Source organism: Aspergillus multicolor, assembly GCF_047715735.1.
Source record: "Aspergillus multicolor strain CBS 133.54 unplaced genomic scaffold BDW74scaffold_36, whole genome shotgun sequence".
NCBI lineage: Eukaryota > Fungi > Ascomycota > Eurotiomycetes > Eurotiales > Aspergillaceae > Aspergillus > Aspergillus multicolor.
Genome location: NW_027395987.1, coordinates 1 through 24,169, shown reverse-complemented (window position 1 = coordinate 24,169; position 24,169 = coordinate 1). Strand labels below are relative to the sequence as shown.

At 52.7% G+C, this 24,169-nt stretch overlaps 9 protein-coding genes across 9 annotated transcripts; 5 read left to right on the top strand and 4 right to left on the bottom strand.

The window, feature by feature from the left end:
- Positions 1 to 620: 620 nt before the first annotated feature.
- Positions 621 to 1,111, top strand: BDW74DRAFT_182474 (uncharacterized protein; the record flags this gene model as incomplete). Its single annotated transcript, XM_073730270.1, has 2 exons — positions 621 to 822; positions 900 to 1,111. The coding sequence occupies 2 exons, from the start codon at positions 621 to 623 to the stop codon at positions 1,109 to 1,111; spliced, it is 414 nt and encodes a 137-aa protein (XP_073579366.1).
- A 962-nt stretch (positions 1,112 to 2,073) lies between these two features.
- BDW74DRAFT_182473 (ankyrin repeat domain-containing protein) lies at positions 2,074 to 4,211 on the top strand (the record flags this gene model as incomplete). The annotated part of the gene is made up of 3 exons (XM_073730269.1): positions 2,074 to 2,160; positions 2,248 to 3,024; positions 3,642 to 4,211. The coding sequence occupies 3 exons, from the start codon at positions 2,074 to 2,076 to the stop codon at positions 4,209 to 4,211; spliced, it is 1,434 nt and encodes a 477-aa protein (XP_073579365.1).
- A 1,058-nt stretch (positions 4,212 to 5,269) lies between these two features.
- BDW74DRAFT_188080 (alpha-L-rhamnosidase) lies at positions 5,270 to 8,123 on the bottom strand (the record flags this gene model as incomplete). The annotated part of the gene is made up of 2 exons (XM_073731639.1): positions 5,270 to 6,238; positions 6,312 to 8,123. The coding sequence occupies 2 exons, from the start codon at positions 8,121 to 8,123 to the stop codon at positions 5,270 to 5,272; spliced, it is 2,781 nt and encodes a 926-aa protein (XP_073579364.1).
- Positions 8,124 to 8,350: 227 nt separating this feature from the next.
- Positions 8,351 to 9,889, top strand: BDW74DRAFT_182471 (glycoside hydrolase family 1 protein; the record flags this gene model as incomplete). The annotated part of the gene is made up of 1 exon (XM_073730268.1): positions 8,351 to 9,889. One exon carries the CDS (start codon positions 8,351 to 8,353, stop codon positions 9,887 to 9,889), a length of 1,539 nt encoding a protein of 512 aa, XP_073579363.1.
- Positions 9,890 to 10,503: 614 nt separating this feature from the next.
- On the top strand, positions 10,504 to 12,284 carry BDW74DRAFT_182470 (putative MFS alpha-glucoside transporter; the record flags this gene model as incomplete). The annotated part of the gene is made up of 4 exons (XM_073730267.1): positions 10,504 to 10,739; positions 10,788 to 11,818; positions 11,870 to 12,122; positions 12,176 to 12,284. 4 exons carry the CDS (start codon positions 10,504 to 10,506, stop codon positions 12,282 to 12,284), a joined length of 1,629 nt encoding a protein of 542 aa, XP_073579362.1.
- A 338-nt stretch (positions 12,285 to 12,622) lies between these two features.
- On the bottom strand, positions 12,623 to 14,450 carry BDW74DRAFT_188078 (DUF3176 domain-containing protein; the record flags this gene model as incomplete). The annotated part of the gene is made up of 3 exons (XM_073731638.1): positions 12,623 to 13,775; positions 13,836 to 14,246; positions 14,279 to 14,450. The coding sequence occupies 3 exons, from the start codon at positions 14,448 to 14,450 to the stop codon at positions 12,685 to 12,687; spliced, it is 1,674 nt and encodes a 557-aa protein (XP_073579361.1). The 3' UTR covers positions 12,623 to 12,684.
- A 2,502-nt stretch (positions 14,451 to 16,952) lies between these two features.
- Positions 16,953 to 18,029, bottom strand: BDW74DRAFT_182468 (Zn(II)2Cys6 transcription factor domain-containing protein; the record flags this gene model as incomplete). Its single annotated transcript, XM_073730266.1, has 1 exon — positions 16,953 to 18,029. One exon carries the CDS (start codon positions 18,027 to 18,029, stop codon positions 16,953 to 16,955), a length of 1,077 nt encoding a protein of 358 aa, XP_073579360.1.
- Positions 18,030 to 18,475: 446 nt separating this feature from the next.
- On the top strand, positions 18,476 to 20,400 carry BDW74DRAFT_188075 (uncharacterized protein). The gene has a single exon (XM_073731637.1). The coding sequence runs from the start codon at positions 18,486 to 18,488 to the stop codon at positions 20,358 to 20,360; it is 1,875 nt and encodes a 624-aa protein (XP_073579359.1). The 5' UTR covers positions 18,476 to 18,485; the 3' UTR covers positions 20,361 to 20,400.
- A 760-nt stretch (positions 20,401 to 21,160) lies between these two features.
- BDW74DRAFT_188072 (sugar porter family MFS transporter) lies at positions 21,161 to 22,681 on the bottom strand (the record flags this gene model as incomplete). The annotated part of the gene is made up of 3 exons (XM_073731636.1): positions 21,161 to 22,083; positions 22,137 to 22,466; positions 22,513 to 22,681. The coding sequence occupies 3 exons, from the start codon at positions 22,679 to 22,681 to the stop codon at positions 21,161 to 21,163; spliced, it is 1,422 nt and encodes a 473-aa protein (XP_073579358.1).
- Between the last annotated feature and the right edge of the window lie 1,488 nt (positions 22,682 to 24,169).

Sequence of the window (24,169 nt, the reverse complement as noted above, 5' to 3'; positions counted from 1 at the left end):
GTAGATTCCATCATGAAGAAAGCCAAGTCAAGATGACAGCAATTTTAGCGGGAGGATCCGCAAAATTGAGACTTTCTGACCTGCCTTGCCCTCGTAGGGCTTTCGGGGCTTTCAGGATACATTTTTCAATAAATGAACAAGTCACTATCAGCAAACTTGTCAGCAACACTATCTCCGACGGCTCCAACCCCCGTCTCTTCCTAGTCTCTATTCTGTGACACAAAACGAAATTTGTATAATAGGTTTAATCAAGGGTACAGTGCGTCAATAAAGTACAGCCGCTTGTATCCGGGCAGTGGACATCAGCACTATACGAGGCCTTCAAGGTACCCATGCTTAATTACTCAAGCACTCTTGACCCATTCTGTCAGCAATTAGTAGTTTACGCATTAATTTACTACTTTGAGTGTGGACCCTGAAGGTCTATCAAGGTTCTCACGGGCGTCACTCTTCTACATACTCCGTATTTTTTTTTTCATGAGTACCATGGTAGCGCCTCTCTATATAAGCCCCCTTGATGCTACGTCCAAATACCCTCACCATCAACAGCATCAACTCCTCTCCCCAACAATCCTCTTAAAAACTCTCTTCTTTACCAAACCAACCCAACAACCGTCAAAATGAAGACCAGCTTCGCCTCCGTCCTGGCCCTCGCCCTCGCCGCGACCTCAACCGCCACAAAGTTCGTCGTCAGCGGCGACGGCTACATGCATCTGAACGGCAAGCAGATCTACGCCAGCAACGGTGCCATCGAGTTCCAGAGCCAGGGCTCCGACTTCACCGTCAGCAACGGCTACCTGAGCACCTCTGATGGCCAGAAGGGTAAGTCACCCGCATCCCCTGCAGTCATATCCAATCCTTTGCGTAGAGCAGAACAATGCTTACATATAGTATTTCAGTCTACGTCGGCAACAGGGGTGACGTCCTCTACGGCTCCAGCTCCGGCGACTCTGGCTTCTCCATCGAGGATGGCAAGCTCACCTGGTCCCACGGCAGCTTCTATGCCTGCCCGCTTGATGAGCTCTTCCAGACTATCAAGCTTGGTGCTGTCCGCAAGGATAACCAGACTCCTGGTGATGACTGCTCGCCCATTGTTCTTACGCAGGTCTAAGATGTCATTTTTTGGAGATACTTGGTATGTTGCAATCGACATCGTTTGATTTGCTGTGCTAACTTTCTAGCAGGTTTCTACTGGTTTGAAATATACACGTTTCTCACCACCAAATCGCAAGAGATAGGAGGATCTTCGTTGTTGATGTTCTCCGAAGAAATGAAGGGAATTGCTTGTAACTAGTTACTACGCTTTGTTTAGAGCCTAGATTGGGCGTCTGCCCCGGTTTTTAACCGTCGAATATATAGATTTGCTTTATTGGACCTTCATGAACAAATGATCTTAAGCCTTAGACAGAACATCAGTTTAAAGGTGACAGTTAGGGCTGTAAATCCGAGTTGGCTTCAATGGTAGTTCAATGATATATTTGGTCAACCTGTAGGCTAGGCAAAATGTGATTCTATCTTAACTCTCAAGCTGAGAGATAGGACGGAGTGTTTCATGCATACCATAGTAAGTATGCTTGCCGCATTGGCTATCATACGTACCTGTCATACCTAAGTCTCCCGTGACGCCCTTGAGAGTCTCCTATATGCGAGTGGTGGCCCTTGCCGTACAGGGCATGACTCCTCTCCAGCTGCGTGGCGGCTTCCGTATCCAATCTAAACGATCATGTACTCGAGTTTCGACTAGTAAGTGATACGCTCCCCAGGGCCATTACACTTACGTTTCACATAATCTTTGCTTTTTTCAGTATCTAATACAACCTCATAGTTTAGTTTGATTGGCTGCTGCTGCTGACCTGTGCAGCTAGCAATATCTTTTCTTGGCATTTTCACCTCCAACTCCCCACGCACGGACCAATTTCACTCTCAACCTCAATCATGGATCCTCCCACGCGTTTTCCGAATACGGGCACAGCTTGTTATATAACGTATCTATATACCTGACCCATTCAATACCTGCTTGTTGATTTTCTCCACCTCCACGACTTGATTGAATCTCGCGCATGACGCGGCAAGATGGCGTTGCCCACGCTCCCCGCCGAGATCCTCCACAAAATCGTCCACGAGCTAGCTCACGATTGGGAGGAGGGGCCATTTGCAACCGTGGATGCTCGGAAATATGACACTGGCCTATTTTAGTTCTCAAAACCCCCAACTCGTCGACAACATGTACCTCTTGTTCATATCTAGGTTTTTGGGTCCCCCATTCTAACGAACGATCCAGGACGCTTCAATGCCTTCGTCGTGGACCAGTTCCTCATGGCACTCAAGGACCTGAATTTAATCCTTTACAAGCGATTCTTGAGCATGGACCTGGCGGGGCCCGTGCTGGTGATGGTGGAAGGGTTACTCCGGATGCTCGTAACCAGCTGCTTGCCAAACCCAATCGAGCGAAACAGTCGCTACATCTCCGCCAACGCGATTGCCATCGGCACAAAGGAAGCCGTCAGATTGCTTGCGAAATCAGGTAGTCGAGATAGTGATCCCGATACGATACGACGGGCATTTTTTGACGCGTTGATCGCTATCGATATGGTTCCCATGCGGTCGAGACTCAACAACTTGCTACTGCAAGGCTATAGTGAAGACGAGGTCCTAGAGGACGCGAAGCGAAAGTCGTCCTCTGCCCTGGCACTGGCGGCGGCTGCCTATATGGGTCGCATTGACCACATGGAGCGACTGGTCGCCCTGGGTGCAGACATCCATGGCGATCCTAGCAATGAGTGGACCTGCCCGCTAGTCATGGCCGCAGCCCTTAGCGGACAAATGGAGGCCTTGAAACATCTTGCTCGGTGTGGTATTGATCTTGCTTGTCACACAGACCGGAATGGAAACGGCGCGATCCACTTTGCGGTCATGGGAGGCCATGCAGAGGCGGTGAAGTTTCTGATCAAGGCTGGGGCAGATCCCATCTCTCCGAACAAAGACTCAGAGCGACCGATTGACTGGGCAGTCAAGGCGGGCCAAGTGCATGTTGTTCGACAGCTCCTAACAGGATCAGGGCTGCGTGAAACCAAACCATGGGAGCCCGGCTGCCTCCCCTTACAGGCGCGAAAGAAGATCATAGGGATATAGTTGCTGAACTATCGAAGTTCGTAAGCAGGGTTAAGCTCAAATTGATTCTTCTTGACGAGGTGAAAAATGGCAGCACCGAAATTGTACGGACAATAGTCGAGACCGTGCTCGCCGCCCTGAAGATAAAATTGACCGGTTACGAAGGGCCATTCACGTTGACTGTTGCCGCATCAGGCACGGAGAATATCCTTCGCTATCTGCTTTTCCGCGGTGATTTCGACATAAACGCATGTGACAAAAAAAGGACCCTGTTGGGAGTAGCCATTTCAAGAACACGCAAAATGGGCCCGCCTGTTCTATAAAGAGAAAGAAATAGGCGTGGTGCGAGCGCTGTTAGACCATCCAGGCCTAGACGTGAACCAGCCCTCGAAATGGTATACCACGCAAGACCTACTTTGGTACCGCAATGAATATTTGTCCAAGACGACGACTGCAACGTCATTGAGCATAGCAAGCGACGTGGAACACTTCAAGAAGCACGACCGGGGTGAAGAACGCCACCGCAACAGGCAGCTAATCAAGGCGCTGCTGTCCCATCCCAAGATCAACGTGAACTGCCGATCGCCTCGGCAGCTTTCTTCGGCGACGTCGAGCTGCTGCAGCTCATCCTCCCGCGCACCGATCTCGAGAAAGCCCCCGTCGACAACGGCGGCTGTACCCCGCTCATTCTCGCAGCGCGAGAAAACCACCTCGAGGCATTGAACCTCCTCTTAGCGGACCCCGAGGCAACGACCGACATGTGGCGTGGGGACTCTAAAGGCCAAACCATGCTTGAGTACGCCGCAAGCAAGGGCCACCTGCAGATAGTGACGAGTTTGCTGGACCCTGCGCTGGGCGTGCCAGAAGTCGTTGTCCATTCGGCTATTCCGTCTACCATGATTGAAATAACGAAGATCCCAGCCTCTACCCGTAACGGACCGAAGCGCGCGCTTGTGGCGTCACTGAAGGACGTTGTGGCGCTCCTCAAGGGCCATGCTGCTAAGAGGAGTGGCGGCGTGATGTCGAGCTTTGCGAACCCTTGCGTCCGTGCCGCGAGCGTGATCGAGCTTGCGTCAGATGATGATGAAGGTCAATTCTGAGGACTCGGGAGCTCGAACGTGGCGCTACTACTATTATAAACCTCACTAGAAGTTTAGAGATGTGTACCCAGGTGTGACACTGGATGTCAGAAGCATAGTAGTGGCGGGAGCAGACTGCAAACATACGACCAGTACCATACTAGATCGCCCCAGTGGTCGCCCACTACGACTCCTGTTTTCATTGTAATGAAGAATGAAGACTACAGCGCCGCTGGGACTTAACTTGCATCTACTTCCGGTCCTGTACAGAAGACCATGGTCGCGGTGTGTAGCCGCTGTATCCTTTATATCGAAAAGCGCCTGCTGGTGTTGATAGATTATGGGATCCAGGCTCGAGATCCGGTTATACGCTATACTGCCGCTGAGCAGCGGCATGTGCGGTTAGCTACGTACCTAGGTATGAAGAAGCGCAGGCGGGGTGAGATGGAGCCGGAGCAGAAGCAGATCCAATCATAGGGTTCTTGGCATTACCTGGCGGAGCGGAGCGGAATCTCCAGCGCCAAGCTGGAGCATAAACTTCACTGGGGAAAATGGAACCGGCCGCCCTTCCTGCAGGTGTGTCTGGGTAGCGCCAGTGGTACCTATGTACGGTCAAGCTTACCAGGACCCCGGTCCTCCGTACAATGCAAGAACCTCACTGATTGACATCAACCAGTGCTCTGTTCTATGTCAGTATGGGAGTGCAGCCACCTTTTTCCCGGACTAGTTCTTGTCGTGATATCTAATCTTGTAGAGGATGATATATGGGGTGTCGCCGTTAACATTTGTTGCTGGGCACTTGCAAAGGAAAGGGGGATTTAGATTGTATATATTTTGATAGGCACCTTCAGCTTGGGATAGACAGAATGAGTCCTGGCAATAAGAAAGAGGGAGATTTGGAACACTATACTAAATGGAAGCTTTGTGTTAGAGGAAGACTATCTTCTGAAATACACTCAGAAGCAATGAATGTCTATGCTGCTTCCTCAAGACCTCAATCTTGTTGTTTGGATCTAGGCTTCCAGATTTGTACCTATACGTATTGGTAGGCATCTTTGCCCTGGATTGCCATGGCAGGGCTATGACTTCGGCGGCAACGGCTCAACAGGCCATGACCCAAACGCATCTCCCACAAACACGGACTCAAAGCTCCACTCGCCAGACCCAACAACCTCTTTCCTTACCCCCCTGTCGGCCGGAATAATAACCTCGCAGGTTTTGCTATAGGGCACGGAAACCTGCACGCTGATCTTATACACATCCGCCCCATCTCTACCCTCAACTAGCTGATCTTCATCCTCATACTCATCCTCAACCTCCTCAGCAACCCAGCTACACCTTATTATCCCAAACGGACACGCATGCTCAGCCCTCGAGTGACTAAATGGTATTCCTCGACCCGCGATAATCCCCGGCTCAACAACGAACCGTTTCCAACTAGGCTCGACCCTTCTCAACCCCGCAACCCGCTCATACAAAAACCGCGCAATACTCCCAAACGCATAGTGATTGAAGCTCGTCATCTCACCACTATTCACACTCCCGTCGGGGAGCATGCTATCCCAGCGTTCCCAGACCGTCGTTGCGCCCATGGTGACGGGGTATAGCCAGGACGGACACTTCTCATTAAAAAGCATGGCGTACGCAACATTCAGATGCCCTGTCATCGCAAGGGCTTCAGCGATATACGGTGTGCCCGCGAAACCCGTGGCTATACAAAAGTTATTCTTGCGGACGAGGTAGACGAGTCTTCTTGCGGCGTGGGCGGTTTGAGAGGCTTCAAGGAGGTCAAAGACTATTGCGAGGGCGTAGGCCGTTTGAGAATCGCTGACTAGTCGGCCTGAGGGCGTGACGTACTCGTGTTGGAACTGCGAGAGGGCAGAGGCGTGCCAGGTTTTGAAGTGTGCTGTGTCAGATGATTGGTGGAGGATTTCGCTGATTTTGATCATGAGCGAGAGGCTGTGCAGGAGGAAGGCGTTTGCGACGAGTTGGGCGTCTGTTGAGCCTGTCCAGGGCGCTGAAGGGGGCGCGGACGGGTCGAGCCAGTCCTATACACGAAGCACGTATCAATTAGCATTTAAGCTTATTAGAGGTAGGGTAGAGGAAGTAGACGGGTCATACCCCGAGATTAAAAACGCTCTTATCCCACAAACTCGTAGCCCCGCTGGTATTTCTCGGGACCTTGCTCATCCAGGTTACCATGCTATGATACTGCTGCGCAAGGATCCTCGCGTCCCCGCTCTCCTCGTAGAGAGCCCACGGCACAAGAACCGTAACATCATGCCAGATCGCACAGGGGACGCGACGACACCAGACGGGGTCAGGAAGCGTCGCATTGGGCGTGACCATGGCCGGAACGCCGGCGAGAACCATCTGGTCATGCTCAACATCGATGAGCCAGTTCTTAAGAAAGTTGAAGCAGTCGTACAACAATACCGCTGTTGGCGCGAAGAGAGCCAGGTCGCCGGACCAGCCTAGGCGCTCGTCGCGCTGGGGGCAGTCTGTGGGCACGGAGAGGAAGTTCCCGCGCATTCCCCAGACGATGTTGGCGTAGAGTTTATTGATTAGTGGGTACGAGCAGCTAAATGTACCGGTGGGCTTCATGTCGCTGTGGCAAACGATTGCTTCTGCGGCACTGAGTAGGTTGTCGCTGTCGCCGGGCCAGCCGTCGACTTGGGCGTAGCGGAACCCGTGGAACGTAAATCGCGGGGCGTATTCCTCATCTGGCGTGCCTTTGAGGGTGTACTCGTCAACTGCTTTGCAGATTCGAAGCGGCCTTGTACAGAGTTCTCCGTGTTCGAGGACTTCTGCATGCGAAAGAGTGATCTTGTCACCGGGCTTCCCGTTGATATTTCTCAGATGCACATACCCGACTAGGTTTTGCCCAAAGTCAAGAACGACCTTTCCGGATGGCGTAGTAGTAATAGATACTGGCTTGGTCACCTCAATTCGGCGAACTGGCTCTGCAAATCCCGCAGTGAGTTTCACCGTGTCCGGAAGGTCTGGCATCTCAAGCACTGAATCCCACAGCACATCATCGTCCTCAATCTTCGCAGCAGATGACCCACCCCATACTTCCTTCCTCGCATCGTACTTCTCGCCATCATATATCTCCGCAAGCCGAATAGGCCCCTTCGCGACACCCCACGACACATCAGAAAGCACCATCACTACGTCTCCAGAATCAAGGGTAATCTCCATCTGCACCAGCAACGCCGTATGCTCACCCCAGATATTGCGATGACCACCCTCAAACCCAATCCGTCCACAGAACCAGCCCTCTGCAACGCGAACGCCGATACAGTTCTCACCTGGCTTGAGCATGTCTCCAACATCGTATGTCTGATACTGGAGTCGCCCGTCGTACGCCGTCCACCCAGGTGGCATGAAGTGATCACCGACTCGCTTTCCATTGACTTCGGCTTCGTACACTCCCTGCGCAGTGATGTAAAGCCGAGCTTTGATGATTGAGTTGGGAGATATGATACCGAGGTGGAATGCTTTGCGGTAGATATCCTCGGCATCAGGCCCAGTGAAGGTCCTTGGGCCCCAGGGAGCTGCGATGCGCTTGCAATGCCAGTCAGTGCGCCTCAGCAGTCCGACTTCTAGGTAGGCGTAGTCACTCCAGGTGACAACATTCTCAGCATGATCCCATGCCCGTACGCGAACTGCGATTCGTTGGCGCGATACGAGAGGTGCATATGCTTCTGGCCAGGGGACGAGGTACGAGTAGGGAGAGGATTGTTTTATGGATGAGATGACGGTGAGCGTAGACGACTCAGAGACATCAGACACTTCGAGCTCGTATGCACTTTGCTCAAAATGTGACGAGAAGTCCTCATAGTTCCAGGAGATTCTTGGACGGGTATCCTCAACACCAAGGGTGTTGGGGGCGTGGTAATGCTCGAAGCGGATGTTTGTGATTCGTGCCATTGCAAGATGTTGCAAAAAGTGGAAAAGAGGAAGAACTGGCCCGACACAAGACTATGTTGCCTTGCTCATGTCCTCGGGGTAAGTCCCAGCGAGGCCAATGCATGCTGGTGGGGGTCGCAGTCGCCTCAGCCGAGCTTTGACCTAGGCACAATCCATTGATGTATTTATGCCGCGGCCTTACTCGGAGATACAGGCAGACAGAAAATTCTACTTCCACAAGCAAAACAATGGAGACTACCAATGTCAACGTCAACATGTTCGAGGCGCTCAAAGCCGACTCTCATAGTTCACCAGAAGAACCCCCCTACGACCCCCTCCCACCCATAGAGGAGCTCCCCCTCCCGCCAACCTTCCGCTGGGGCACCGCAACAGCAGCGTACCAGATCGAGGGCTCACCAGTGGCAGACGGCAAAGGCGCCTCGATCTGGGACACATTCAGCCACCTTTCGCCGTCACGAACGAACAACGAGAACGGCGATGTAGCCTGCGACCACTATAACCGCGTCGACGAAGACCTAGACCTCATGGCCTCATACGGGGTAGACATCTACCGCTTTAGCATTGCGTGGGCGCGAACCATCCCACTAGGTGGACGAAACGACCCCATCAATGCGGCCGGAATAGCATTCTACAACAAATTGATTGACGGGCTTCTCGCGCGGGACATTGAGCCTGTCGTCACGCTATACCACTGGGATGTGCCCGCCGCACTGTACGAGCAGTACGGTGCATTCCTGAACACGGCCGAGTTTGTAGCGGACTTCGAGAGCTATGCACGGGTGTGTTTTGAGGCGTTCGGCGACCGGGTCCAGAAATGGATTACCTTCAACGAGCCGTACATTATTGCCATATTCGGCCACCACTCGGGCGTTCTTGCTCCGGGGCGCTGTACGGAGGCCGGCGGTGATTCGTCGAGGGAGCCGTGGGTTGTTGGGCATACGCTTATCCTGGCGCATGCGGCAGCCGTGGGGCTGTATACCCGGGACTATGCGGGGATCCAGAAGGGCGAGATCTCCATTGTGCTCAATGGGCACTGGTATGAGCCGTGGGATGCGTCAGATCCTGCGGACCGCGAGGCAGCGCAGCGGCGACTTGAATTTTACATTGCTTGGTTTGGAGACCCTATCTTCCTGGGGAGGGATTATCCGCCTGCAATGAGAACGCAGCTGGGCAAGCGACTACCGCAATTCACTGAGGGGGAACGAGCTCAGCTGATGGAGCTGGCACCGCGCCATACGTTCTATGGGATGAACCATTACTCGACGAAATTCGCCAAGGCGCTACCCAGTTCTCCGCCGTTAGACGACTGCACCGGAAATGTGGAGGAGTTGTCGACCGACAAAGCAGGAAAGGCGGTTGGACCTGTTTCAGGAATGCCCTGGCTACGCGTTGCCCCGCTTGGATTCCGCAAATTGCTCGGATGGATCTGGGCCCGGTATAAGCTGCCCATTATAGTCACCGAGAATGGGTGCCCGGGTCCAGGCGAGAGTCAAATGCCGGTGGAGGAAGCGGCCGAAGACAAGTTCCGCATGACCTATCTGGGGCTCTACCTGGATGCGATCTCACGGGCGATAACCGAGGACGGGGTCCAGGTTGAGGGGTACTATGTGTGGAGCTTGATGGACAACTTTGAGTGGTCTGCAGGGTACGGGCCTCGGTATGGGATCACCCATGTAAACTTTCAGACCTTGGTGCGAACACCGAAGCACTCGGCTTGGTATCTCAATCGTACCTTTGAGGAGCGCAGGCGTGGGAGCCAGTGGTGAAAACAATGGGGCATCTAGTGCTCCTGGATTTAGGCAGATTGTTAGCAACTCATATGAGAATGGTTGCTGAGACTTTACCAATGAAAATAGTTCAAGGCCTTGTCACTGGCAAATAGAGCGAGGATCTAGATCACGGACAACGCTCTGACTTCAGCTCCATAGGGCTGGCCTTCGTGATTCTTCCCCGATTGAGTATAGTTCTCGATGGCCCCAGGGCCAAGCTCTGGGCAAGTCTTGACGCTAGCTGCCATCAGAGGGGAAGCATATGGCAACAAAGAACGAGGAGATCTGAAGTAGCCGTCGGCCTTTGACTCGGCACTTGCTAGACCGAGGACATTCCCCAGGTTGGTTCCCCAGATACCCACCCCCGCATAATCAGTCGAGTGTATGGACAGCTCTAGCCTCCTGTATCCCAAGGAAGACCACTAGTGCCGAAGAGGTATGAATCACGAGTTGAACCTTTGCCTGCGCTCTCGAGAATTTGTCACAGGATCAAGCCACCTCGGGGGTGTTTATGCCAGCGCGGCCGCGACTCGATTATAAGGGGATAGGAGCAGGTCTCGCTGGCCATGTGCTGCTTCCACAAAACAATCTGGCCTGCATTACCGCTCGAGATGGCGATCACGACGGCAGGAGAGAAACCCCAACCTCAACCAGTCGAGCTTGAGCAAGTCGACACGCGAAATGCGCCCGGAAAAAGCGAGGCGGCCATCGAGGCTGCAAATAGAGGACAGCTCGCGACAGGATATGAGCACCTCACTGTTATTGAAACCATCAAAACCTTCAAGCTTGCCACGCTGGTATGCTTCGCAATGGCCTTTAGTGCTGCCACGGATGGGTATCAAATTGGGTAAGTACGCAGCGCTCTTTTTCGGATTAACAGTACCAACAAACACAGTATCAACGCGAGTATCATTGCCAACAAGGGGTTTGTGGCTCAGTTTGCAACGCAGACATCCGCCGACGGGTCTCCCGCGCTTGCATCCCCGATTCTCAGCGGTTGGAGTTCCATCATGTCATGCGGCCAGATTATCGGTATGACGAGCTTGCCGTTCTTGTCGAGCCGCTATGGTCGTAAAGTCGGCATGTACTCATATTGGCTTGTATTGGTAGGCAGTGTGATTGCCGAATCAGTGACCAATGTCTGGCAGGGCTGGCTGGTCGGTAAACTCCTCGCAGGGATTGGAGTCGGCTGCGTTCAGTCGAACGTTCCCACGTATATTTCTGAGGTGGCGCCGGTTCGAATTCGCGGTACCTTGTTGATGGCTTATAGTTTGTGGTGGACATTGGGCTCGTTTTTCGCCCAGGTTGCTTTGCAGCATCTCTCGCGCAGCAACCCCACGGATTTCAGAACCCCCATTTACACCCAATGGGCCCAGCTGGGACTGATGTTGATCATATACCTCGTGGTACCGGAAACCCCAGCTTGGTGTGTGAACGCCGGAAAGCTTGATCGGGCCAAGAAGGAACTCCTGAAGCTTCATCGAGGAGTGGACAACTATGATGTGGACCATCAGTTGCAGGTTTTGGTGATGACTGCTGAACATGAACGCGCCCTGGCAGTTGAACAGCGCCGGGAACATTGGTATGAGATTTTCCGCGGCACTAACGGGCTGCGGACTGTCATCTCGTTGTGGACGAACATGTCGCAGCAATTCATCGGATTGACTCTTTTCGGAACATTTGGGACGTACTTCTTCCAGCAAGCCGGCATTGACGACCCCTTCCGAGTCAAGGTCATCACTTCCTCCATCCAAATTGGCACAGTTCTTGTATTGGTCACTGTCGTCGACTTCACAGGACGCCGCCTGCTTGCTTGTAGTGGGACCACCCTATCATGGCTATCGTGCATCGCCATTGGTATCATCGGAGTGGCGCCGGAGGTAAAGGCGTCCACGTATATCTTCGTCATGTTTGCCTGTTTTTGGAGTACGTCTCCCTTGTTTTGGCGTATGATTTCTCCTCAGCTAACTCCATTAGATGTCGGATTGGCCGCGAACGGAGCGACTGGCTGGGGCTACATCGGCGAGATCTCCTCCCAGCGCCTGCGTCCATATACCGCGGGTTTCGGTGCTGCCTCGACTTGTGTGATCGGAGTTGTAATGAACGTCCTAGTACCGTACATGACCAACGCGAACGAATGGAACTGGGAGTTGAAGACGGGATGGTTCTATGCTGGTGTTGGTGCGCCATTTGCGTTGGGAATGTGGTTTCTAATCCCGGAGACAACTGGGTTAGTATCCTTCGTATTTTGATGATAACGGAATCCTCACTAATGCAAACCAGGCGATCTGCGGCGGAATTGGACGAGCTGTTTGAGCGCAGGATCAAGCCGTGGAGGTTCCATAAGACGAGCACGGCAACACAACGCTTGGTCCTGGAGGATTCTCGCTGAGATATGAGCCAGCCATCATATTGTAGCAGTCCGTCGTTGTTGTAATATGTCGCAAGTTCGTAGTTTCATTCCCCAACAAAGGAATGAGACGAAAGCTGCGATGGGAGACGGAGAAAGGAGGAGGCCGGGAAAAGGATGACTAGGTACCGTAAACGGAGATAGACGAGACAAGAGCACGTGTTTCTCCCTGTTTCTTTCTCTTTTTATCCTCCTCATTGACCTAATATGTTACTTCTCCCTAGCTTCAGTTATTGAACCTGTTCAATGGAGGAGACGGAAAACAAATAGTCTTAGTTCAGAGTAACAAGGCAACTAAACTACATAGCACATAACCGACACCAGCACCCATGAGGACGACCCTATATAGCGACTCAACAGTCCAGTCCCCTTCCAACGCTCACTACTCCAGCCGCACCATAGCCTTCCCAGCCGCCTTCTCAATCTGCTTGATATCCTTAACCTTGCTATGGATAATACCAAGCTGTTGTTCATGCTGGCAAGCCAACACAGCCAGCGCAGACGACTTCCACAGCGGAACCCGGCGGCTCGTGCGATGGAGAAAGATTGTCGCGCCAGCGAACAGGAGCCCCATTAGCTGGATGGCCGCAGGGCCGATGAGATACCACCAGTCGATCTGGACATATGTCAATCGGTCGATCCGCTCCCCAGTGGCGCGTAGGTCATTCGGAGAGCGCCGCAAATACTCCGTCGTGCTGTTTGCGATTCCTTCGAATGGCCCGTTGATGTCCGCATTGCCGGAGAAAATGGGCGCTAGGCCAGGATTAATGTTCTCGTAGGCTCCTTCCACCACGTCCGAAACGAATGTTGGTGATTTGGAAAAATTCCCCAGCGCCGCGGGATCCGCCCAGTTAATTTGGAGGGCGGGAATAGTAATATCGTTCGCCACCGTCGCGTTCGTCCACAGTTTCGAGCCGAGCACCGTCGTCCGCTCGATGTTCCAGGGGTTCTTGGCACCGAAATCAATTTCGCGGACCCGGTCAAAGAAGAAATAACTGCCGTTTGCGTTGGCGTTTGTGTATTCGTATACCGACAGGGAAAGCGAGCATTCTGTTATGTTGATGTTGACACTGTTGAAGTTCTTGTCCATGGTTGATCGGTATATCGCGAACCTCACGTATTCTGGGAGGCTGCCCTGCAGCGTGTCGTCTTCCACACTGTTAATGGATTTCGCCATGGAGACAGCATCCATGTAGTAACTGGTACCGGCAGAGCTCGAGTCGCCTTGTGTTGCGACCAGCACGCCCCCTGGTGTTGTCATGTTGCACACTTTCCAGTTATTGGTACCCACGCCGCAGCTTTCTGTCTGGAGGGTTGCCTCCGTGACATTGGTGCACGCGCTGCGGAAGCCAAGAGATACATACGACCCGTTCCAGCGGCATGTTCCGGGGCAGCTGAAATCTGTAACGCTTCTGATTCCGTAGACACCCTGGAGTACGGCGGCCTGCATCCCAGGGTCTTGCGGGATGCTATCTGGAGAGGAAGCCGATGTCAGCAGATTCCGTTACTGAACTTAAAGAACGCTAAGCTTACCAGGCGCTAGGATTGCCCGTGGCGCAGCAGGCCGGGGGTAAGTGAAGTTATGCGTGTGGCCAAAAGTGACGCTGTCATCGGCTGTGTGGACATCGCAATCCGAGAACGCGACAACTTGCTGGGCAAGCGGTGCAAAGCTCATGCGGAAGATTGCGATAAGTGCGCCCAAGGTGGCCAGATTCCACTTGACGGAGGTGGGCAGGATGATAGAACCCCAAGGGCCACGGCTCGCTTCGTCGAACGTCTCGAACTGGGCCAGCTTGCGGGCCTTTCCTTTCCCAAAGTGAGACCACTTGAGTTGACTGATGAACTGGCTCACGCTGTGCATCATTGCCGCAGAGCAGCAGGTTGTTAGGAGGGAAATTGTCGCTGTGAGCGATATGGGGCCGTGCCAGTTAGAGAGAGGTTGGTCTTCCATATAGCGAAAGATAAAGACAAGGGACTTAGGTTTATGACAAGGGCAATAGTGTCGTAGAGCCATTCGCTGCGCGAGTACATTGGGTGGCGCCTATACTCCGTGAACCTCGGACTTGGTGGACCAGGGTCCCGATCGGAGTCCTCGTCTAGAAGGAGTGCAGGTTCAGGCCCGTGTGACTCTGTGTCGCCTGCAGTCATCGCGTTTGAAACTTTGGCGTGCCGTAGTAACTGGTCTAGTAGTATCAAGTCAAAACATGAGCACTGCTGTCGGGGTGGGGTAATAAAGATGACTACATAATCAGGAGTCGGCGGGCTTTCGTGTCGATTTATGAGCAATTCAATCAAAGTTTGGGGGCCGTAGCTATATAGATAGTTAAGACCTTGAACTTCCTTGTCCTGGCGATGTTGTAACTGCTCACATCGTACAAGGAGATTGATAGACTAATATTAGCACTAGGTTAGCGCACGCTGCATCCCGATCCATGGATCGATACGAACCTTAGAGCGATAGGAGGTCTACAACAGTAGTAAATTGATACCATAATCAAGCTTGAATAAAATGATGAATGACGAGTGTGGAATGGATGGATCCTGAAAGTGGCGGAATCTCAGAAACGTTGTTAGGTACCACCTCATAACATCAGGTGCTGGGGTGCACACCTGCCTTAGGTACCTAGGCGCCCCCCTCCTTTCCCAGAGGCAATAGACCAGGCTGTCCCCACCCCATATCCAACTTGGGGTAGCACTGCACCCATTCATGGATGGACGAAGAGGCCACTCATCATGCTTGGCGCTTGAGAAAGAGGCTGCAAATTGTACCCCGGGAAACGCCAAATCTTGATTAGCAGCATTGACAAGGCTGATATAATAGATCCATTCTGCGAGTGCATGAACGGTTGGGTTGGTGTGACGTTCCAAGCTGTGACCTGCCTATGATAACACAAAGTAATAATAGATCAGGGCCAGGGCTGACGCAACAAGGACTATAATTTTGTAATCATAGCAGTTCCAGTATTCAGAATTCAGAGTTCAGGGCAGACTAGGCCGTCGGCTACAACCTTAAGATGACCTCAGCACTGCCTATCGATTCAACTACCAGGCAAAGGGCAGCGTTGGAGCCATCTGTCCTGTCCTATTTCAGGTAGAGCGCATCGCACTGCAATTCAGCCCCGATATAAGCGGATATTAATGGAAACATGGTGGTTAAGATGTGACACCTATCATCTCCGGGCCGTAGCGGCATTCGCTGCTTCAGCGAACTCTAAGACCCTGTCTGTAGGTATTTGTCATAGCTTTGAGCTTGTCTATTCGACGCACACGTCTGTGACGAGGGAGAACCCTACGCTTCAGTCTCACGACGAATATTCCAGAGTAGGTAAGCATGTTCATTCGAGGTTGGGGGCGAAACAAGAATTGGGGGTGGCGTAGTCGTGTAACCAACTCTCTGCATCTGATCGAGAATGATTCCAACTTAAATCGTGAAGACTAATGGCTCCTTGGTCGGCCCGTCCCCTAAAGCTCGAGCCCGTAAGAGGGACCATGGGACAGCCAGGGCTGGCTTCTGATAGGTATGCCGCTAAAATTAGTCGCACGGGACGCGAGGTACTGCACACCAACATGCCACTGAGTCAGGCGAATGCGATCATCCTTCTATCCTAGCCTCTTTTGCATGGATATTTAGCGGCAACTTGGCGTTTGCGTATCCAAAAAGTCCCGAAGAGACCCAGACACCGACGCCGGGCAGAGCCGCGCTGCCAGCCATCGCCCGCAACCGTACAACCCATCCCCGCTTCGCCTTTATGATCCTGAGCATAGCACAACTCTGCCGGCACCCAAGAATGGGCTCTGGAGATCTGACTGTCCCGCACCTTTAGGGGTTTTGAGGGCGACAGATCAGCTCCGCTAGGCAAGATGTCTCCATCGCCTGATCTCCTAGCTCTTGTGCACAAGCAAACGGAGAAGAAACACTATCAGGCGCGGCAGTGGTGCGGTACAAGCTTGAAGACAAGTGCCAAAGGTTGGAGAAGGAGGTGCGCCAGTTTCGATTGGAGCAGTTGGAGAATGACTTTCGCGAGAGGTTTGAACGGGAGCTGGCGCTTCTCCGGGGAAAGGAGATGAATCTTCTTCATGCCCAATATGACGATAATGATAGTATTGCGACGGAAATAAGTATCGTACGGCCTAGGAAGAGTGGCGGGGTGAAGGAGGTCCTGGTGATTGAAGAGGAAGAAACTACCTAGGTAGTGATGACCTCGGGACTATGGTAGTTTTCTCAGGTACCTGGCAGGAGCATTCGACCTCTTCAGGAAGCACATGAACAACACGCGAGAAAATAAACTAGTCATATGAGTGTAACTGCTTATCGCTCTTAAACAGATTTTAGAATTTCTAATTTCTTTCTCAAGAAAGGACGGCCGCAACAAGATGAAGAGGAAGGACGGAGCAAGGTAGAGGAAGATGGAGAGGAAGATGTGCAATGCATCAGAGGTCATAAAAGGTAATGACTAAACGAGCATAAAAGCAATAGAAGCACGTGATCAGCTTTCTTTCCATCTCTCGTCTCCCTCTGTTTCTCTCTCTTTGCCATCTTTCACGTCAACTTAGTCAATGCATTTGTTTATATGCAGTAGCATTTCAATTCCCATCTAATTGTTCCACATGACAAACGGGTCTTGGTGATCTAACTTCCTTGACTTTTTCTCATGTCACTTCGAAGGCGATCATCTCTCGATCCTCCAGCGGCAAACATTCTCTGGAGAGGGTTACTAAACATGTCGCCCATCCTTCAAGCCACCAAGATGGCGACATAAGCCCCAGAGCCTTTCCAAATACCCCTAGGGTAATCAGAGCGGCTCGGTCTTGACGAAGCAACAAGTCGAAGTACTCCGGGCCTGTCTGAACGGGCCAGGCCATGACAGCTCGCGCATCGCCAGTATCCAGGTATATTTGCAGCAAGTGCAAAAGGCCCTGGAGCGCACTGCGGACGGGTGATTCTAAATGCATTTCAGGAATAACCTCTAAGGTCGACTGGATTTTCATGAGCAATGCCGTACCCCGCTGTTTTTCGGCCAATGCCAGCGGGTGGTAGAAGTGGCCTACACGAAGTACAGGACGCAACGGGCCTTCTTCGATCCAAGGCCGGGCACGATCAACAATAGACGCTGACCCCCGAATGAGTTTGAACGACTCGACCACGTCAGCGATGTCTTGGACTGGGTTTGGGCTGGGTGTTTTCCGGTGAGCCCCGACTACGAAAATAGGCACCAGGCAAGAGAAGCCGAAGAGAGCATGGCAATTGGCACGTGTTATGTTATCGAGAACCTGGCCGCACATAACCAAGGAGCTTCGGTGGTGTGCCATGGCGGTCTCGATGTATTTCTGTCGCCTACCGTCGGATGCTGTTATTGTCTGCGCTCGGTGCAGGGCAGAAATAGCCAGGATCCCGTGGAGGAGAAACGGATGCGACAGTCCCTCTTCGGGTATAACAGTGCGCAGAATACTTTGCAGCGGCTCCACACTCGCCAATGAGGCAGCGGTTGTCGTATGCCAGTCATGCAGCAACTCCAACTCTGGGAGAGGGAGCGTGTACGCATATCGCTCCGTAGGAGGAGCATCGGCAATTGAAGAGGACGTGGGGGCGAGGCTGTCGTAGGTACACGGTAATTGCTTTTTGTGGCAGGAACTGCATATTGGACGCGCCTCGTCACATTTGATCCGCCGCTGCTTGCATTGGGCGCAGCCATGGTGCGATTTCGAGTGGGGCCGGCGCAGTGGCATGGTTTCGTAGGGCTGGTATCTTGTCCTTGGATCTGATCTATAGTCTCTGGGGGATTTGCAGATTAAATCTGCCTGTTGCGGGGCTCGTATTCGTTCCTCGAAGGGGGATGGTTTACGAGCTGCTTTAGCCAGTCTGGTCACTAGCCACTGGCCCGCAGTCACGCTTGAAAAGCAGGTCAGATCCTTCGAATGCTGCTTCCGACTTTTCGCCATTGACCTTGTGACAGATCTCGGTATAGCAAACCGCGACCTGAATCCTTCAACGCGCTGTTTAGGCAGCCACCGCTTACAATGGCATGGTTTACGAAGGCTGAGATGCACAGACAATCTGTGCCCATGCGCAAGTCTTGGCACCATAAGCACCAAGATGGCAGTAAATATGCATATACAGCTTTTTCATCACGGTTATCGTCGAGTCCATGTCAGTCCACCACGTCGCCGCGCCGCTTACTCGTCATGGCAGTTCTTTCTTTGATTCTGACAGCCATTCTCTGGTTTTCCACCACTTCCGGACAGTCGACGCCTCAACCACCCGGCCCAGAGCTCATTGAGATCATCGAGCTTCCTCTGCCTCCAGTCATTGCGAGTAACGCGACCGGTTCTTGTACCTTGGAAGTCAATCCGCACAAGACGGGCTGTATCGGGAGAGAGTTCACTGACTTCCAGTCTGGAGACTTTACTCCGGACGGCGGGCACATTGTGGTGAACCTAGACTTCATTGGTGCTCCTGCTTCCCCTGACCCAGCCAGTATCTACACTGGGGAGCAGTTGATTCTCGTCAAAACCGACGGCTCTACGTTTGCCAATGGCGACCCTTGGAAGTGCCTGACCTGCGGTGTCCCTGAAAGCAATGCCCAGTCTCTTGATCCTGAGAAAGACTATCCGCATGTTGCTCGAAGCGGAAGGAAAGCCCTTTGGGGCCACAACATCATTGACTGCGGCGATTTTCTCCTCGCCAGTGATCAGTGCACACCGGCCAATACTTACATCTATCCCATTTTCTGGCCGAGCACGGCAGACGGCTCTGGCCCTGGAGGGACGCCTCGTGAAATGCGATTACACCCTGACGATGTACATATGGGCTGGAGCTCATTCACTCCAAATGGTGGCCAAAACACCTTCTTTGGGCGACTGGAGTTCAATCCGAAACCTTCAACGGGAGCTCTGCTTGCCCCGCGTTATGACCTCGTCGATGTCAACCTGCTAGAGAATCCGCTTGGACCGTCGATCCTAGACTTGAATGGGAGAGGCGAGCTAGAGCTGCACTATGATGCCGTCCTTGTGGGCGAACTGCGAGGATTTAGCGGCTCCGGTGACGAGATCCTCTATATCGGTTCTACCCACGAAGCAAACAATCACGACATTTTCGCCGTGCATGTCACTACCGGTAAAGTCCGCCGACTGACAAGTCATCCGGAGTACGCCGACCCAGTATCATTCTCGCATGACAACAAGTGGTTTGTGGTGATGGATACCCGAGGCTCAAATCGCCAGATGTGGATGTCCGGCATGCGCGGCATTCCCCCTTTGATCGATATGGTGGCAACTGCGGCAGCAGCATCCACGCGAAACAACTATCACCGCCGGTTCTTCCAGCCCATCCTAATAGACAGCTATGGAGACCGCGGTAGCTACTTTGGTCAACAAGTCAATGGGCGCGGTGACGGTTCGGAAGGAAGCCCCAACGACCCCAACTGGAACGGGCGCGCAGACCCTGCATTCTCCTATGACGGCACACAAATCGTCTACTGGCAAGCTCTTGTTACGGCACCAGCATGCGGAGGCATCAACCCGCTTCTATGTCCCGAGTCCACAGCGCAAGGTGGCCGAGCATACCGCGTTATGCTCGCCCGGCTGAAAAACCGCAAGCCTTCCGCCCCCGCGCCGGTCTTCGACATCTCAGATTTCCTTCCATGGGCAACCCCCTTCCCGCCGGGCTCAGAGTTCCCAGAACATACGGGCCTCCCAGAAGGAACATACACTCTGCGCGGGAAAGTCAGCGGCACAGCCAACGCGACTTTGATAGCAGGTTCCACCTCTGTGATCCGCACCGTGTCAGTAGAATACGAAAATTACTCCGATGACGGCGAGCACATTATCGACGGCTTCGAGTCCGTTACTACCACGCCGGATCCCACGAATCCGTGGCTCAACAATCTAGATTGGACCTCTGACCTCGAAGGCACCGGGGCTGTTACTGCTACGAAAAAGACTGGTCCAGGCGGGTTTCAGCTCTCGATTGATGTGATGCTGAATGTCTTCAACGCGAATGGCACGCTCACTACGACGATTGATGGGGTTGTTTATGAGCAGCCTGCTAACGGGACTTGAGCTTCACCCAATCGAGCGGAAAAGACAAGCAGCACTGGTACAGAGTTGGGAAGGTGATCTGTAGACGATTACGTCGGAAAGAAATCAACTTTCAATTGCTGCCAGATGGCGCAGTCGCAATCCATTCGGTCATGGCTTGATCCTTAGCTGCCTAAGTGCTGAGTAGAGGTAGAGGTGGATGCACGAAGTCACTTAATAGGCAATGAACTCCCGCCAGGTAACAGCAAGGCCTACTTTCTGACTTCATGGGGGAAAAGAGCCATTGGTCTAGGACATCTCGGTCGAATTAGGGTTTGCGGTAGCCTCACGTGACTTCATATAGGGTCTTTGTACTCCTCAAAGCGAGTATGACCCCTCATCTATCTAGGTAGGCTTGGAACATGAACAACTAACGGGAATCAATAGTCTCAGTACTGGTAATACAGTAGAAGCCTTCGCGGCTTCGCGAATGTAAAGTAGGTAGGAAAGATCCGCGTCGATTTACGGGTTAGCCTGGCCTAAGGTATTGCTGAGGCGAGCCTCAGGGGCATCCCTTTGTTTTACACCTGCAACGTTGTTACAAGCTATACCATCGTACTGTATGCTGGAGCGGGGACCATTATTTAAAGCAACATAGATACTATATCTACTTGATGTCCCTAGGTGCCCGGGGTAGCCACTGCGGCTTGTCCTTAAATCTTCCAGGAGCGGAAGCTCATACAGCCCAGATGCCTGAGTGGGGCCATTCCTCGGGGTTGTGCTACCCCATATAATCTGTAAGTCCTTATCCCTTGAATACAGAGACGACAATACCTTACCCCTCACGCAGCGACCTCGACAGCCTTGGAACTTCCCAAATCATTTGGTGAGTCGGCACCAAACAACCCATCCATCTCCTCAAGCGTCAAGCCCTTTGTCTCCGGATAAAAAGCACTAAACACGACCGCGGCAACAAGGTTCAACACAAAGAACACATAGAAGTAATTAAACTCCACCTCCGCCAGCGCAATCGGCGACACCTGCGCAAAGACCAAGCCGACACTCCAATTCGTGAACGTCGACAACGCATTCCCCTTAGCCCGTACCTCGGTCGGAAAGATCTCGCTCGGATACACCCACGAGATAACCCCCAGCGCGACAAAGAAGAACTGGATCACAAAGTTCATGGCGACTTCTGCGCGTAGTGCATGGTGGTTTTCGGATCCCGCGGGGAAGAACCGGTTCAGCACGGCGTTTATGAGCATGGCCGCTGCGCAGCCGAGGGCGCCGACGATGAGGGGCTTCACGCGGCCGACGCGGTCGATGAGCGCTAAGGCAGCGGTTGTGTAGAGGAGGGACAATGTGCCGCTGATTCCGATAATCATGAGCGAGGTCTGGGTGTTGATGTTAAGGGACTCGTAGATGCGGGGCCCGTAGTAATTGATCACGTTGAGGCCGGAGGTCTGGCAGAAGAACTGCGCGCCGCATCCGAGAAGGACGCGCTTGCGGATTGTGGGCGAGGTGAAGAGGATGCGCCAGGTGTTGTGGTTGGCGCTCTTTTCGGCTTGGATGGCGGCGCAGATCTCGCGGTATTCGAGATCCAGCAGGTCGTCGTTTTGGCCGGTGCCGTGGAGGAGCGCGATTACCTTTTTGCCTTCTTCGTAGCGCTCTTTCTCGAGGAGCCAGCGGGGGGACTCGGTCAGCCAGTAGATGCCGATGCCGAGGATCAGACTTGGTAGGCATTGGAATGCGAGTGGGAAGCGCCCTGGCGCGGTGTCAAGAAGATTCTAGCAACAGACTGGAATTAGGTGTACTTACATTGAAAGGAAGAGGCAGCAAACGTGCACCCATATCCAAGCCATTGCGCGACAAGGAAACCCCATGAAAGCATCCACTGCAGAAGACCGGCCATGGCTCCTCGAACGTTGGCCGGCGCAATCTCAGAGCAGAACATGGGAATAGTCGAGGTCATGATGCCGACTGCTACGCCAGCGATGGAACGGCCTGCAATGAGCATTGCCATGCTGATGGCTCCTGCTTGAAGCGCGCAGCCAAACGTTGTGATGCTGGCACCGATGAACAATGTCCATTTCCGACCGAGATAATCGTTGAGGAAGGAGACGACCAGCGTTCCGATGATAGCACCGCCTAGAGCAGTCAGCACAGTGACTCCCTTGGGAATAGAGAGTGCTACCAGTGAAGCAGGATACAATGGCTCCGTCAAGCGCGTCGGATGGCTCTGAGAAGTACGCAATGAAGTGCGGCTGAGCGATCGTCGAGGAGATGATGCCCAGCTCGTAGCCGAAGAGAAAGCCCCCAAGGGCAATGAAAACTGCTGAGCCTACGGTGCGTGCTTTGACCATAATAGTTAGACCAAGTATGTCTGTTTGGGCCGCCAGTCGTATAGGTAGTCGAGGGCGAGCATCTCCTGTTTATCAAGGTCCGCCTCAAGCACAAAAACCCCAACAACAAGCACGGTCCCTATCCCCCCGATATTTCTTGGACCCTTGCGGAGTTTTCCCTGTATGGGCTAGGTTCGAGTGCCATCGGATTCTTCAGCGTATAAGCGCCCCGGGCCAAGCAAACAGGATATATGCCTAGCCATTTCGCACCAATAGAGAGTGTAAGGAAAGGCGGGGTGGGATCCTGCTGAGATATAAACCCGAGGTCCCCGGGAAAGCAAAAACAACCCATCTAGGGAATAGTCCAATGCGCGAACATAAAAACAGCGTTGATACCAATCACCCGTGTCGTATGCCTCCAGCGATTGACCCAGTGCGACAATGAGAAGCCACCCCGTGGGCCCTTAGTTGACTGTGGACCAAACCGTGAATATCCAAGCGGAAGAAGGTTACATGACAGTGGAACTCTAACGGACCTAGAAAAAGCCGATCGCTTCGAAGCACAAGTAACTGGGAGACATTCTATGTACGCCGGCAATGTCACCCCTGATGATATTGAAGCATCTTCAATGCAATGGGAAGTGACGACTTGATTTCAGCCGCAGATAAGTGTTGTCGTTCTGTCGATGCCAAAAGATCCGAACGAAAAGCAGTCTCATACTATTCTCGCGTTGCATGGGCGAAGGGTATTGGCGAACCTTCGACTGCTAGCTCTTGTCTTAACCTCAAGGCCTTTAGTTGCGTCAGACATTTCTCACATGGCTCTATCTCTTCGTGGGCAAATAAATTGGATGCATCCTTATTTAGTCCAGGTTGTGCGAGAGGAGAAACAGCATTGGGGGCACGCCGCAAATTCGAGTCATGGCAATGACAAAGATAAGTTGACGAACGAACGCAGAACGCTAAATGAGAGGACGGCCAAGGGCCCCTTTTCAGGCGTATATACCATGAATCCATGGTGGGTCTTTCGTACCGTTGAGTAAAGCTGCAGAGAGCATTCAAGCGGTAAGCCGTTCCTGGCGGGTTGATACCATGCCTCACGGTCGGAATTCTTGTTTTGGTACCACGGCGGGAGTCTTGCGTGGACATTCCAGTATGGCATCAGGCGCGCGGGACTCCATAGAGTAAAGTAATTTCCATGCCAGTCTTCCAGAGCGGCTTCTTTGCGCTTTGATCGGTGCAGTGGGACATTGGAGCAGGAAATTTGATCCCCCTTCGAACCGCATTCCATTCATTCAGACAGCAGATGGTTTCTGCCCCTATCTCGCACCAGTCAATGTACAAGTCCACACCAGCTCAAGCCAGATGAGCGTGCCTAGACCGGATACTAGAATATTTCGCTAATATTAGGATCTAAACTTCCCAGAAGTGAACTTTCCCTGCTAGAGTCTAGTGGCTTGGTATGGGCAAGCTAAATAAGATATATAAAGGCTAAGGATAGAGATAACT

Coding starts and splice junctions, on each gene's coding strand:
- BDW74DRAFT_188075 (XM_073731637.1), top strand. CDS start 18,486: ATGGCAGTTCTTTCTTTGATTCTGACAGCCATTCTCTGGTTTTCCACC.